General features: G+C 46.8%; 1 protein-coding gene across 1 annotated transcript; it reads right to left on the bottom strand.

The window, feature by feature from the left end:
• Positions 1-2,353: 2,353 nt before the first annotated feature.
• RAP2C (RAP2C, member of RAS oncogene family) lies at positions 2,354-11,535 on the bottom strand. The gene is made up of 3 exons (XM_032702017.1): positions 11,000-11,535; positions 8,951-9,270; positions 2,354-4,819 (listed from the first exon to the last, which is right to left on the bottom strand). Exons 1-2 carry the CDS (start codon positions 11,270-11,272, stop codon positions 8,992-8,994), a joined length of 552 nt encoding a protein of 183 aa, XP_032557908.1. The 5' UTR covers positions 11,273-11,535; the 3' UTR covers positions 2,354-4,819; positions 8,951-8,991.
• Between the last annotated feature and the right edge of the window lie 1,498 nt (positions 11,536-13,033).

Here is a 13,033-nt window from a genome sequence, read left to right as displayed (position 1 = left end):
GTTTCACCCTCTACAACCTTGCAGTCGATCGGTATCGCCGCTGCCAGGCTGGTGATCGTAAGCTCAGTGCTGCCCTCAGCAGAGTGCACAAACCACAGCAGGTGGGACATCACCATCACCCTTGGGTTGAACGCTGTGCTGATCTGCAGCTGAGAGTCCTTCTTCTCTGTTCCTCGCAGCTGTATTGGCCAGGCAGAGACAAAACCCAAAAGCCACATTATTTCACTTTCAGAGTGCAGAGCACGGGGCCACGTTTCCTCCTGACAGAGGTCTCGCCTGCAGCTACAGGAGCTGTGAGTGCTTCCTCCAGCTGTGAGCAGGGTGACTCACCCAACAGAAGCGACTACGGGCAAACCCAGCTACCCGGGCTGCCGACTTCCCAGCAGAGAGAACCCACACAGGTCAACATGTATTACTTCAGAAGCCATGTATCTCATTTTAATTAAGACTAGACACTTCCACCTAGTTTCACACTGTAATTACAGCCCAGCCTACTGGGGCAGATAAGAGCACGCAGCTCCACACGAGGTGTGGCCGGCAGTTCACCCTCCACCCACGCAGGGTCCCTCTCTGTGCTTCCTCCCGAGCTGTCCCTGCTGTGGGGTTGGTGTGGCTGGTGGTTTGTACCCCAGAGCACCCAGCCTGGCTGCAGGGCCCAGCTCTGCCCTCATCAGTGGTGCAGTTACGTGCCACCCGTGCTGGGTGGGGGAGAAGGGTGGGAAGAGGCCTCACACCTGTGCAGCAGTCAGGTCCTGCTCCCCAGCTGCTCAGGGTGGGGGGGAACATCCCTGTCCTGTGGCTGGACAGGGAAAGCAGGACATTGGGAGCTTTCTGCAGGGCACTTGTATAGCAGGACTGTAAAACGGAAGAAAAAGCTGTCATGAAACACTATCTAAACAGCCCCCAAACCAGAGGGGGGCTGAGCAACAGAGCAACGTGACACTGTCACACCTATCTTATGAAGGATGCTACACAACTCTGTACAGTAGCAACCAAGTTCCCTCTCAGCACCAAAATTTTTGAAAGATAATGGCCTTAAACATGAATCTTACGTGCTTCCTTAAAATCCCCAAGCCAGCCTACATCATACTGTCACCTGGAAACAAACCAGTGCTGGAAGCCACAGTGGCTTAAAAGCTGCACCCACATTCACTTCCCAGCTTCCAAGTGGCTTAATGGCATAAGGAATTCAGGGTATTATTGTTCAGTTATGACTACCTTTAAACTACATGAGAAATCACTCAGTAATGAACCCACTACTTACATCTTGAAGCAGACTGATCCTAAAGTGTCAACTCCCACCCTCAGTGACACCAGTCAGAAGAGGGAATGCTTTACCCCCACCTCTTGCCAAGGTCAAGAAAGCAGACATATCGCCCAAAATCACTTAGAAGGGCAGCCTGCCCTTCTTCTCTGTCATCTTCCTCTCAAGATGGAAACTACTGCTCCATTTCAGCAAAGGAAGTGCGAGCAGGAAGAAGAAACAGTACAAAAACCCACCTACGAGATAAAGCTAACACTGTTTCAGCTGGAGGAGGGGCAGTGAGCAGGCTACGTGGTTTTGTCTGTTGACACATCACTGAGAACTGAAGGTACCAAGGCAGCAAGTTTTTCCTCAACTTGAAATCACATTCAACATTAAGACACAGCTTTAGTTACAAATGCAGTACTAAAGGTCAGTGCCAAGACTGCATGTTCTTGGAAGATGCACTTTTTGTTACAGGGCCCAGATGACAATCACCGACTTGGCAAATTCAAGGCTTTTACTGAGCATTTAAGATAATTGTTATCAAATGGCTTCGGGCACTCTCAGCTATAAGGTTTTCTAAAAAATTCCTGTGCCTCTCCTGCAGCAGAGCTCCAAGAGCCTCGCTCTGCTGGCATGGTGGGGAGATGTCAGCTCTGGATGGAGAGCAGCTACAGACACTGCAAGGTGATGTCAGGACTCAGGGCCATCTTCACACACATAAAAGCCTGTATGAAAAACAAGAACATTAAAGATTTGGACAAGAGAGATGCTCCTGAACAAAACACCATCATATTGGCCTGTGAGGAGAGGCCCCGTGGCTGCTCTGAACAGGCTCCCCAGCTCGGAGGGGTCCCTTGCCTGGCACAGGGAGATGATCCACAGCCCTTGTTCCCTCTCCTCAGAGCTTTACACCCAGCCAGGGCACAGCTGTACACCCCATTCCCCCTGCACCAGAAAGGCTCACTCACGGTAATTCAGACATAGTTACTGCATTTAGAACAACCAGGACCTTAAAAAGTCCAAAACCAACCAAAACAAAAAGCAGCAGCAGCTTGTCAGTTCAGCCCACTCCAGAAAAAATTGAACACAGACTAGTCACCCCAGTTTGGTAATACAGGTATCTATTTTATTAAAAAAGTTACAAACAGGTGGACTGTAGGGTTGTCTTACAAAATGACAAGAATGAATTCTACTGGAAAAAACTTTTTACAAAGCATTATAGGTAATTGTTCCATTTTTGCACTTGTTATTCCAGATTTCACCTATCACTGATAAAGATACAGTACATTAGATACTTGATGTTAGGTTACATTTTTTATTTGTAGAGCCCTACTGCAGTGATTTGAACAACTCCTAAACAGATGCCATAGTAAAGACAATACATATTGCATTTATTATTAGCCTCTTACTCTAATAAGCAACTTCACATGCAAACTATTGAGGAAGCCTAAATAAACTTTTGGTCCCTTTTTCCCCCCAAAGTGTGCTGAAGAAACCATCTCTCGTTTTCCCAGTCCTGTCACACTAAGCTAGTTCAAGTTTCTTAAGGTTTTTTTTTTCTTTTTTCTTTTTTTTTTTCGCTGAGGTCAATGAAAATGAACACTGGTTTGAAAACTACCCATAGGAATGAACCACTGATCAATATCAACCAACTTTTTCCCCCTTAGACAAAGGAAAACTAGGATCTTTATGAATTACTTTTATTTCCTATTACTTCCTTACAACCTACAAAAAAGATCAACAACCATCACTTAAAAAAAAAATCTACTTTGAATACAAGGTTTGGTTTAATTCTGATATTAAAGTGCAAACCTAAGTATTAGCCTCAGCCTGTTTATGAAGTTTGTACAAACAGGGGAAAAAAAAACTTCAAGTAACCCCACAGAAAAAAAATCAGGTGTTTCAATAACCAGGCAGAAATCCTGGTGTCTTCTTCTTTTCAGGATTCAAATTCAACACTGAATGTAGACTCAGAATCTTTATTTCTGCTAACACTGTAAAGTCAGCCTGCATTTTTACCAATAAAACACATTAATGTTGAGATACTGTACCGGTGATCTTTTTATTGTTTTAAATGCCATCATCCAGAATACAATTAATGAGTTTTCAACTGCTTAACCTCATATATCCATCACTGCTTTTACTGGAGCTTTTCTCATAGTTATTTAGCTATTACAGGGAAAGAATGTACATTTCTAGAAGCATGTTCAAATGACTAAAGCTGGGCTCCTAAAAACCTAGAACTTTGGTGCAGTAGGTGAGCTGCAGTTATTAAATTTCTGCAAAAAAAAAATTACACATTTTAAACCACTGCTAGAAAAAGCTCTCATGTATGCAACACGTTAATAAACTGAACAAAAAGATTTTGTCTGCTCTTTGTACATTTTCATTCTGCTCTTTATACCTGTGTTATTGTTAAAATTTTCAAGTATTCAGAGAAAATGTTGATCAGGTAAACAATAAGGAAGGCAATGGCTGTTTAAAGCACGCTTGCAGTTAGTATCACCGAAACCTGGTGCTTTTCCCCTTGTTTCACCAACTTGTCTCTAGTATTAAACTTGTTTATTGGGGGAAAAAAAACCAAACTAAAAAGCAATTTGTGACAGTGCAAGAAAAACTTTAACAAATATTGCTTTAAAATATTATTCAGAAAGACAAATATTAGGAACTATAAAATGTAAAGTGATCTTATTTGCATTAGATTTACATGTGCAGAGGTCTACTAGATGTCTCTTACTGTGCCAGGCAAAGCTGAGCTGACAGACTATGCAGACAGCCCATTTTGAAGGATACATTATCCCTTTTCAAAGGCATAGAGAAGCTATTTGTAAACAAGCAAGTTTAGAAACTCAGTAGAAGGAAAAGTGTGCTGCCATTTTTCAATGCTACAATTGTCGTTTTTGATTAAGAAACCCAAGATTGCAAGAAACATCAGCTGGAGATTTTGCATCCTGTTCCAAGTAATCCCTGTTGTCAAATAGGACCAGTTACAAACACATTGTCACAGCTACATTTGCCAAGAAAAGGGATACTACATCCATACAGAGGTGCCTTCAGTATCTTTTCATGACACTGTCACACGTAAACAAAAAGTCTCAAAGAATGACCAACTACCTTGTAGGAGAAAACCTTGCAAATAGAAATAAGCACTGATGCGAGGTAATATACAGAAGTAACCATTTGTTTAAGGCTCAATTTATTCTCCATTAAAACTCTCTTCTTTTAAAAGGCATTGAGTAGGTAATACTGAGTTTAAGTATTTAATAAATACAAGTTCAGAAATTGATTAAAGAAATCAATTAAAATATTAAAAATGAACTCTTGCATATTAGCCATTATATGAACTTAGAAAGCTATAAAAGGACTGATAGATAAAGAACAGATTTTAAAACATGGTAAACATGCTAAGCATTCCGATCAAGGTGTGTGGATCCTGGAGGCCACCAACCTTATGCACTTAGATGTATGGCAATGTGCTGTAATAGAGACAGGTTTACCAAGGCTCAGCTCTGCAACCTGGGCTGAAAGTTCTCCAAAGCAGCATCTGTGCAAGTTTCCTCTGAGTTTTATCTGCAATTTAAACAAAATAACTAATGAAAGCCATATTCAATACACATCCAAAGTGAACTCAGCTCTTCCCACCACGTGGAACCGTCAGTTTTCCATACTGAGCTCCAAAGCACTGCTTTACACAGTGGCATTCCCTAAGTTCTCCTCCACTAAACTCCACTAACTTTGCATTGGTGAACACCCAGTAACACGAAGCAATTGCATTTTGCACAAGTTCTGGGAACAGGGAGATGAGCCAACTAAATCAGTTTTGACATCTGAGTTCTCAGTAATCAGATCCTCTAAATGACTGCTCAAAAAAGCCCCTTAACATTCATGAGACAGCCTCAGCAGGGACAGAATTGTAACACCACCATTCTCAATCAAGCACACAAACACATTACCAGTGTGACCAAAGCATCTTTGTATTTCTGATAACTTGCTTGTAGCTCACAGGATTTATCTTCAGAGATATCCCAAAAGCGTCAGGCGAAGCTCAAAGTCTGTAGAAACCTGTTTTTCATATGCACATGCATGTACTTTACTCTAGCTTGATTCTTGGATTTTCAGGGATTTTGAGGAGTCTTCTCTATTCCTGAAGTAATTTCTCCAAAGGAGTCAGGACCTTATGTTTCCTACTGCACTGTTTCTTTTCAGCTGTTGATTTGCTCTCAGTTAACAGTTTCTGTCACGCCAGAGGGCCAGTTAGTCACGACAGAGTGCTCTGATATAGCCAGGGTTCCTCTTCTTGCCTAACAACTGGTCACCCCCAACATTCAGAAGCAGCACTCCTGGGAACAAACAGCCAGGTTTTTCTTGCCTGTTTGTATGTTTTCCAGCTAACAGTAATTCTCTCCCAGGCTGGTGAGATCATTCCTACCCCACACTGCTGCTGGTCCACGAGTTTTAGATGGGGAGGGTCCCTGTACTGTCAAAGCAGCAAACCCTGCATTGCACAGCCACACAGACCACAAGAGAGTACACTTTCAGTTTTTATGTCTAGAGAGGAACACTCTTCCTTCAGCCTTGCTAATATCAGTTACTCATGAATGGAGGGGACAGGCATCACTCATCAGCATCAGCCCTTCACCCCAATGTTAAGGTGTTCCCAATTTGATCAGTATCCCTACAGAAAGCCTTTAATGCACAAAGACTGTAACAGATACCATATTTTAAAGAAGATTTAAAATACAAAACACTCATACTGAAAATTCAAGAGAAAAACTAGAGCAAGGAACAGAGAGCAGCTGCTGGAAATCTCACATCTCTGAATGCAACAAAACAACACAAGACCACTGCAGAAGCAGGAAAGGAGAGGGGGGAAACAGGATGCAAGAACGACACACATTTCTGAAATAAACTATGGGTTATCCCAACTATGCAGTTATGTTCCATCCTTGATTTCACTCAAGACATCTCTCGTGGATTTCTGCACCAGAAAACTGCAGGGACTGCACAAACTGCAGCTACATATTTCACGGTGAACAACTGACCCACACCTCAGACTCCTCCTGGACACGGGTTACAGAACTCAGAGACGATGATGATTATCCCAGGACACAGCTACAGTTCAAGCCCACTGCCTACACACAGGTTTGCAGACAGCTGGCTCCACTTCTCAGTTTCAGTTTGCCTAGGAGGGGTCACTGCTAAAGCAGAGGTTTGACATGCAGCAATTGTTTCCTCGATCACAGATAAGTGGAAGGATTATGAAGCTGATTAGGGCTATCACAAGACACCATCAGCACCTCTCCTACACCAGAGCACATCAGAAGAAATTATCAGGCAGCAAAGGTTTATGATAAAGTTAATGAGATCCTACATCTACTCAATCAAAGAACGAAGACAGAGTGGGAGCCAGGAAGAGGAAACTACCCCAAAAATGTGAGGTTGAAATGAAAGACACAGAGTATGAAGCCTGCGAAGAGCCAGGATGAGTAATTAAAGTTCCAGATATGGCAAGATCTGGACTAAATAGAAAGCAGCTCAGGAAGGAAAGACTTGCTTGGCACAAGTGATGAGACTACACTGGGCAGAGGCAGCACTTCCTAGAAGCAAGGAAGCAGTTTGATGCTAGAGGCTTGGTGTGACTCTAAGCTAGGCAGAAGGAAGAAGAGGAAATCTATATTACAAAAGCTTAGAAACCTCTGACTCAAGGGGTCACAAAGACATAATACAGATGTTTCTTCTGAAGCAAGAGCATGCTTAGGAAACCCACCAAATCTAGGACAAGTTATGATTCAAAGGAATAATATGTGGCCCTGCCCCTACTTCAATTTCACTCCTAAGATTAAACTTGTTATTTAATGCTAAATCCAGAAGCAGACAGGTTACAAAGAAACCTCCCTTAGAAGCAATCAATTCTGGAAGTATTTTAGAGATGAAAGGCCTGATTTTGTCAGAGTTGAAGACAGTAACCTGCACAAGATGAACCACTAGTAACCCAGGGGACTGCCATAACTTTGGCACCGTACTTCAATCCACATAATCCTGTTTGTGAAGCTGCCTTAGAAAAAGCTGCAACATTGCAATTGTTATATGCAACTCAGGGTATTATAACCCTGCAGCACCTCACTAAAAAAAGCAATAACTCCTTTTGATTCATTCCTTCCTATAACCCTATAGGCTCTGCTGGTGTGATTACTGTACAAGGAAAGACTTAATTTGCATTTTTCTCTGCTCCAGTACAAACAGTTTGCTCAGCTTTCAGCAAGTAAATCTTGAACTTACATACACCTCTTACAGTGACAGCAGCCCTTCCTAATTTCACAGAACTGCAGATAAAAACATCAGGTAGTACCCGTAGCATGACAGTGTCAGGGCCACGAGCATCTAAAATTTTACATTCACAAAGCACTTGACAACAATCTCAAAGACAAGCTTTGAGACTTCACTCTCTGACCTTGCACTCAAGATTAAAGAGGATACATGGTCCAAAGCTTCCAGTAATAACCTATTTTTCCTCTTGTCACTCGGATACAAAAAGCTCCTTGAGTTGAGCAGGAGTTACTAACGTGGCAGTGGCAGTCTGAGCCTCAAGCAGTGCAGCTGTCAAAAGGGGCAGTTCCTTCCCCTGAATTTTCACGTCCTCCCTCATTCCTGCACTTGCCCTCAGAGATCATGAGGAGTTGTTCGCCAAGACAGGTCCAAGGGACAACTGAAGGACCAGCTGGCTGCACACAGAGCACACCAATGGTGTGGAAGAGCCCTTTGCAGTAACATGGATTCGAGCCAATGCTGAAACCAGACCTGGAAAAGCTACAGGGGAAACAACAGCTGGGAGGGGTCCAGAACCACCTCACAGGAATGACAGCACTGCTGTGCACAGGGAAGGACCAGACCCATTGTCACCATCAGGTGAAAAAGGTACTGAAAACAACTACCACGTGTGTGAAGGGTCAAAGGCAGCTGTCCTTGAGGAAAAAAATACAAATCAAAGCAACACCTGACACAAGGGAAGCTCTGCAGAGGCCCCTCTGCCTCTGTCGTCACACCTCTTATGAGTCACTGGGGAAAGGAGAGCCGTGTACTGGGAAGCCATTTTACAGTGTGTTCTCTGCTCTGGACATTTTGGATGAAGAGCACTCTGTGCACACCCTTGACTAGTATATGTGGGCTTCAAGCCACTTCTCACCACTCAGGTTGGTTTTCTTCCAAGAGAAACTTCTGATAAGGCAGAAGGGTACTCTAAGTACATTCAGTTTCTGTACCACAGAATTCTGTTTATTTTAAACAAGCTCAAAGTCTTCTCAGCAAAACTACTGGGAAACTTGGTCACAATAATCCCACTGCACTCCCAGGTAACTCCCACTATTTGAAAATAATCCAGATACCAACTACAGGAACATCACAAAACATTAAGGATAATGTAACGTCAAATACAGCACTGACAGTCAAAATAGGTGCAGATGAGATCATACATTTTGTGTCATTGTAAAATTACTGCAAGCAAATGCAGCATTCCCTGACTAACCCTGCTGAGGTAACACAACAAGTCCATCTGACTCAAATAGTCAAGTGCACAAGGTCTTCCTCTTTTGGAGGAAGGTTGCCTCCAGGTTAGACTGCTTCGTTTCAGACTCCCTGTCACTTTTTCTGCTTACTTAAACAGTGTGTTCGTGCACCTCAGTTAGTGACAACTGTTCCACCAACCTGCTCTGTATGGCCATGGTTGAGGTTTTTCTTAATTTCTCTCACTGGACGATGCAAGTTGTACAACACTGATCCTGTTTCTCAGGCAGGGAGGCATAGTTCATTTGCCTGACGATCTCAGCAAACAGTTCATCCACCATTGTTTTGCTCTTGGCTGACGTCTCCATGAAGGGACAACCCCACTCCTGAGCCAGGGCTCTGCCTTCTGCAGATAACACCTCCCTCTCCGACTCCAGATCCACTTTGTTCCCCACCAGGATCAGAGGAACCTTCTCGTATCTCTTCACCCGGACAATCTGGTCCCTCATCGGCTTGATGTCCTGGTCAAACAATCCAGCTGGTTAGTACACACAAACAATCACATGGAATTGCTACAGAAGCACATCTTAATAACCCTCATGTGCAAAAGAACATGAAAAATACATCCAAAGACTTGCCAAGTTCACAGTCATTGCAGAGCTCAGAGAAAACTTACCACTAATCATTAATAAAAGTAATTTTTTCTTTTCTATAAAAGCATGCACATTTTATAGCACTTATGTGCACATACAAACAGAAAGTGACTGCTGTGCTCTCAGACAGTCAGTTCAGCTGGAGGAAGACAGGATATCACTGCTTTGAAAGCTGGTTTCAGCTTTCTGAAGAAGCTGTCTCCAGTCTAAGGACCTGTAACCCCAACAGGACCACACCATTACACAACCATTTAGGAAGTTTGTGCTTGGTTTACAGCTTGAGAAAGTCAGCAATTTAAATAAAGCCTTCTCACTTGTAGAATGTTTGAAATAATTCATTGTGAACACATTTAATCACATGTAAGTAACCAAATTAGATGCTGTAAAGAGATTTTATTACCTAGAGATGCATTTATTCAAGTCCGAGCCGACATGGGGAGTTTACACTTGAAAGTCTGAGTCAGCCTCCTCTGCCCCCTGAGTGTTTTAAGTTACTATCAGTACTAAGTCCTACAAATTCTTGCATAGTTCTCAGACAAAGCAATTCCAGCGTTTGAAGTTACCTCTGTGTAAAGAGCTGCAGAGTGGTTTACACCTACAGCCTCCAGAGCAAACACTCTGCAGACAGACGGGGATAATTAAATATTAACAGGGTGGATTACTAACTGTGCATCCATTCCTTGGATAATGGGAGCTCCCTGGCCCCCCAAAATGAGTGAAAACGAGAGCAGAAGCATCCCAATGTCACTGCTGTTGTTTTCCAAAGATAAGTACGTCTCCAGCTTGTTTCGAGGCCTCTGCTAAGATAAGGTTTAGCCTCCAGCAGAAGCAAACTGCGCTGCTCCAGTGGGGGTGTGCAAGGTCTTGCCAACCAGCTGGAACACACCCAGCTCAGCAGCCCAGGCCAACGCAGGAGCTGGAAATCCCTGCGCTGCTCACAGCACTGCTGAACTCGCTTACTGCCCAAAAACAAAGCCTCGCTTCTAGAGGCAGCTCAGACCAGTTACTGGCAGAGATATTTCAATATTTTTTTTGAGAGTTTTAATAGCAGAAATCAAATCCAGGCCCACAAATCATCGCCCGTGGCTGGTTCTCCTCGCCAGTGCCCCACCTATGCTGTGAGAGCAACGAGCTCACGCTGGACAGAAATATATTTTGGGGGGAGGGGGTGGAAAATAGCAACTCACTTAACAAGTCACAACTGCAGAACAATGAGGCTCTCTTGAGGAGCAACTGCAGAAACATGCCTTTTAGGAAAGAGGGGGGGTTGGAAGGGGAAGTCTCGCTTTTAATATCGAGTGATTTCTTCACAAAAGGGGATTGCCAAGAGATTTCTGCTGGAGAAGTGGGAGCTGGTCATTGTTCTCCAGCACTGCGTGGGATTTAACAATGGTGGCACCCTGATAAGTACCTGCAAAGCAAGCAGTTTCAACCAGGAAGCGGGGCTGGCAAACGCGCTTTCAAGCCGGGCATTTACACTTTTTGGCCCTTCGCTGATAACGCGCTCACACCGCACACGTGGCCACCCTCAAAAAACTTCCTGCCCAGCCCAGCGCCTTCCCTGGGGCAGGGACGGCTCCGTGCGGGGCGAGGTTACCTGGAAGGACTGCTGGTTGACCAGGCTGTAGACGAGGATGAAGCCCTGCCCGTTCTTGATGTAGAGGTCGCGCATGGAGGCGAACTGCTCGGTGCCCGCCGTGTCCAGGATCTCCAGCACCGACGGCGACGAGTCCACCTCGATCTCCTTGCGGTAGAAGTCCTCGATGGTGGGGTCGTACTTCTCGATGAAGGTGCCGGTGACGAACTGCACGGTCAGGGCGGACTTCCCCACCCCGCCGCTGCCCAGCACCACCACCTTGTACTCCCGCATCGGGCCCCGCTCGCCGCTCCCGCCGGGCCCGGGCCTAGCGCAGGCGGCACCGCGGCCCTCGCATAGCCCCGGCGCGCCTCAGGAGAAGGGCGAGGCCCCGCTGCTCCCGCGCCGCGCTGAGGGCAGGGACACCCCCCCGAGCGCCCGGCGCGGCCCCGGCCCCGCTCTCCGCCCCTTTCACCGCCGCGCTCCCGCCATCGCCGGCCCGGCCGCGGGACCCGCCCGCCAGCGGCCGCCCCCGCCCGGAAGGGTTTTGCTGCGGCACCCGGAGGCGGCCCCGCCCCGGCCCCGCCCGCTCACTTCCGGCGTGCTGCGTCACCGCCCGCCCGCCCCGGGGGAAGCATTTGAGTGTGGCACCGGAGTCGCGCGGTGCCGGGGGACGGGTTTGGGTGTGGCACCGGGGTAGCCGCTGTGCCGGGGGGGGACGGGTTTGGGTGTGGCACCGCGGCCCGGCCCTGCCCGGCCCCAAGATGGCGGGCGCGGCGCCGGCCCTGCCGGGGGCGGGACTGGGGGGGCGCGGGGCTGTCCCGCTCCTGCGGGAGCTTGAACTCATTAATAAAGTCCTCTCTGAGCTCCCTGCCGGAAAGAGACCCCCGCGGGGAAAGGGAACTGGGCTGTGGCACCCACAGCGACCGGAGAACGGAGACCGGCACCGCGGCTCTCCATCCCTGAGAGCCTTCTGGGCTTGTAAAAAAAGAGGGACACGGAGTGGATCAGAGGGATGGAGCACCTCTCCTGTGAGGAAAGGCTGAGAGAATTGGGAGTGTTCAGCCTAGAAAAGAGGAAGCTTCGGGGTTACTGAATTGTGCCCCTTCTAGTACCTGAAGGGAACCGGAGAGGACCATTTAACAAGAGCTTGGAGTGAGAGCACAAGGGGGCGTGGGTTCAAATTGAAAGAGAGTAGGTTTAGATTAGATATTAGGAGGAAGTTCTTCCCTGTGAGGGTGGTGAGGCCCTGGCACAGGTTGCTCAGAGAAGCTGTGGCTGCCCCATCCCTGGGAGTGTCCAGGGCCAGGTTGGAGCAACCTGGGATAGTGGAAGGTGTCCCTGCCCTTGGCAGTGGGGGTTGGAATAGATCACCTTCAACGTCCCTTCCAACCTAAACTATTCTGTGATTCTATTAAAGTTGTTCCCTCTACCTGCTGCTTTGTCCTGTGTCTTTACCCCTCCAGGGCTGCACAAACCTCACTGCTCGGCTGCCACGCGCCTTCGCAGAGGTGGTTTTGCCTTTTCCTCCCGTTTCCGGAGCCCGTTCTATGAAAAGCCTCCCAGCCCCGGCACGAGTGTCGCTGAGTGAACCCGGGATGCTCGGGCGGCTCCCGCGGCAGGGCCGACAGCAGGTGTCAGCACGGCACCGAGCCCGGAGCCATCCCCGGGCACTCCTGGAATCGGCCCTGGCGTTTCCCCTCCCAGTGACGATCCCCCGTTGTTAAGAGGAAGTAGCTAAAGAGAATAAGCGGCTGTTTTCTTTCTAAAAAAACATGACTGGGTCGCTCCCAACCGTAGGGGAAGCTGCCCTCTGATATCACCAAATTTGTTTCTGCTGCGTCTCAGAGTCTGCAGAATTTCAGCAGACACGTGTGATATGCAGGATTTGTGCTTTTCCCCAGTGTTTGATTGCAAGTCCAAGGCAGACATCACTGTCTGTTCTTGTCGCGTCCGTCCCAGCAGACCCCGGAGAGGTGTCAAGGCTAAAATCGTCCAAAGAAAAGGTACTGAGGAGGTGACTCTGCTTGTGGCTGTTTTCACAAACAGCATTAT

Source organism: Chiroxiphia lanceolata, chromosome 14 (genome assembly GCF_009829145.1).
Source record: "Chiroxiphia lanceolata isolate bChiLan1 chromosome 14, bChiLan1.pri, whole genome shotgun sequence".
In the NCBI taxonomy this organism is placed as follows: Eukaryota; Metazoa; Chordata; class Aves; order Passeriformes; family Pipridae; genus Chiroxiphia; species Chiroxiphia lanceolata.
The sequence above is the reverse complement of the archived record's forward strand: the minus strand, read 5'-3'. Positions and strand labels throughout refer to the sequence as shown.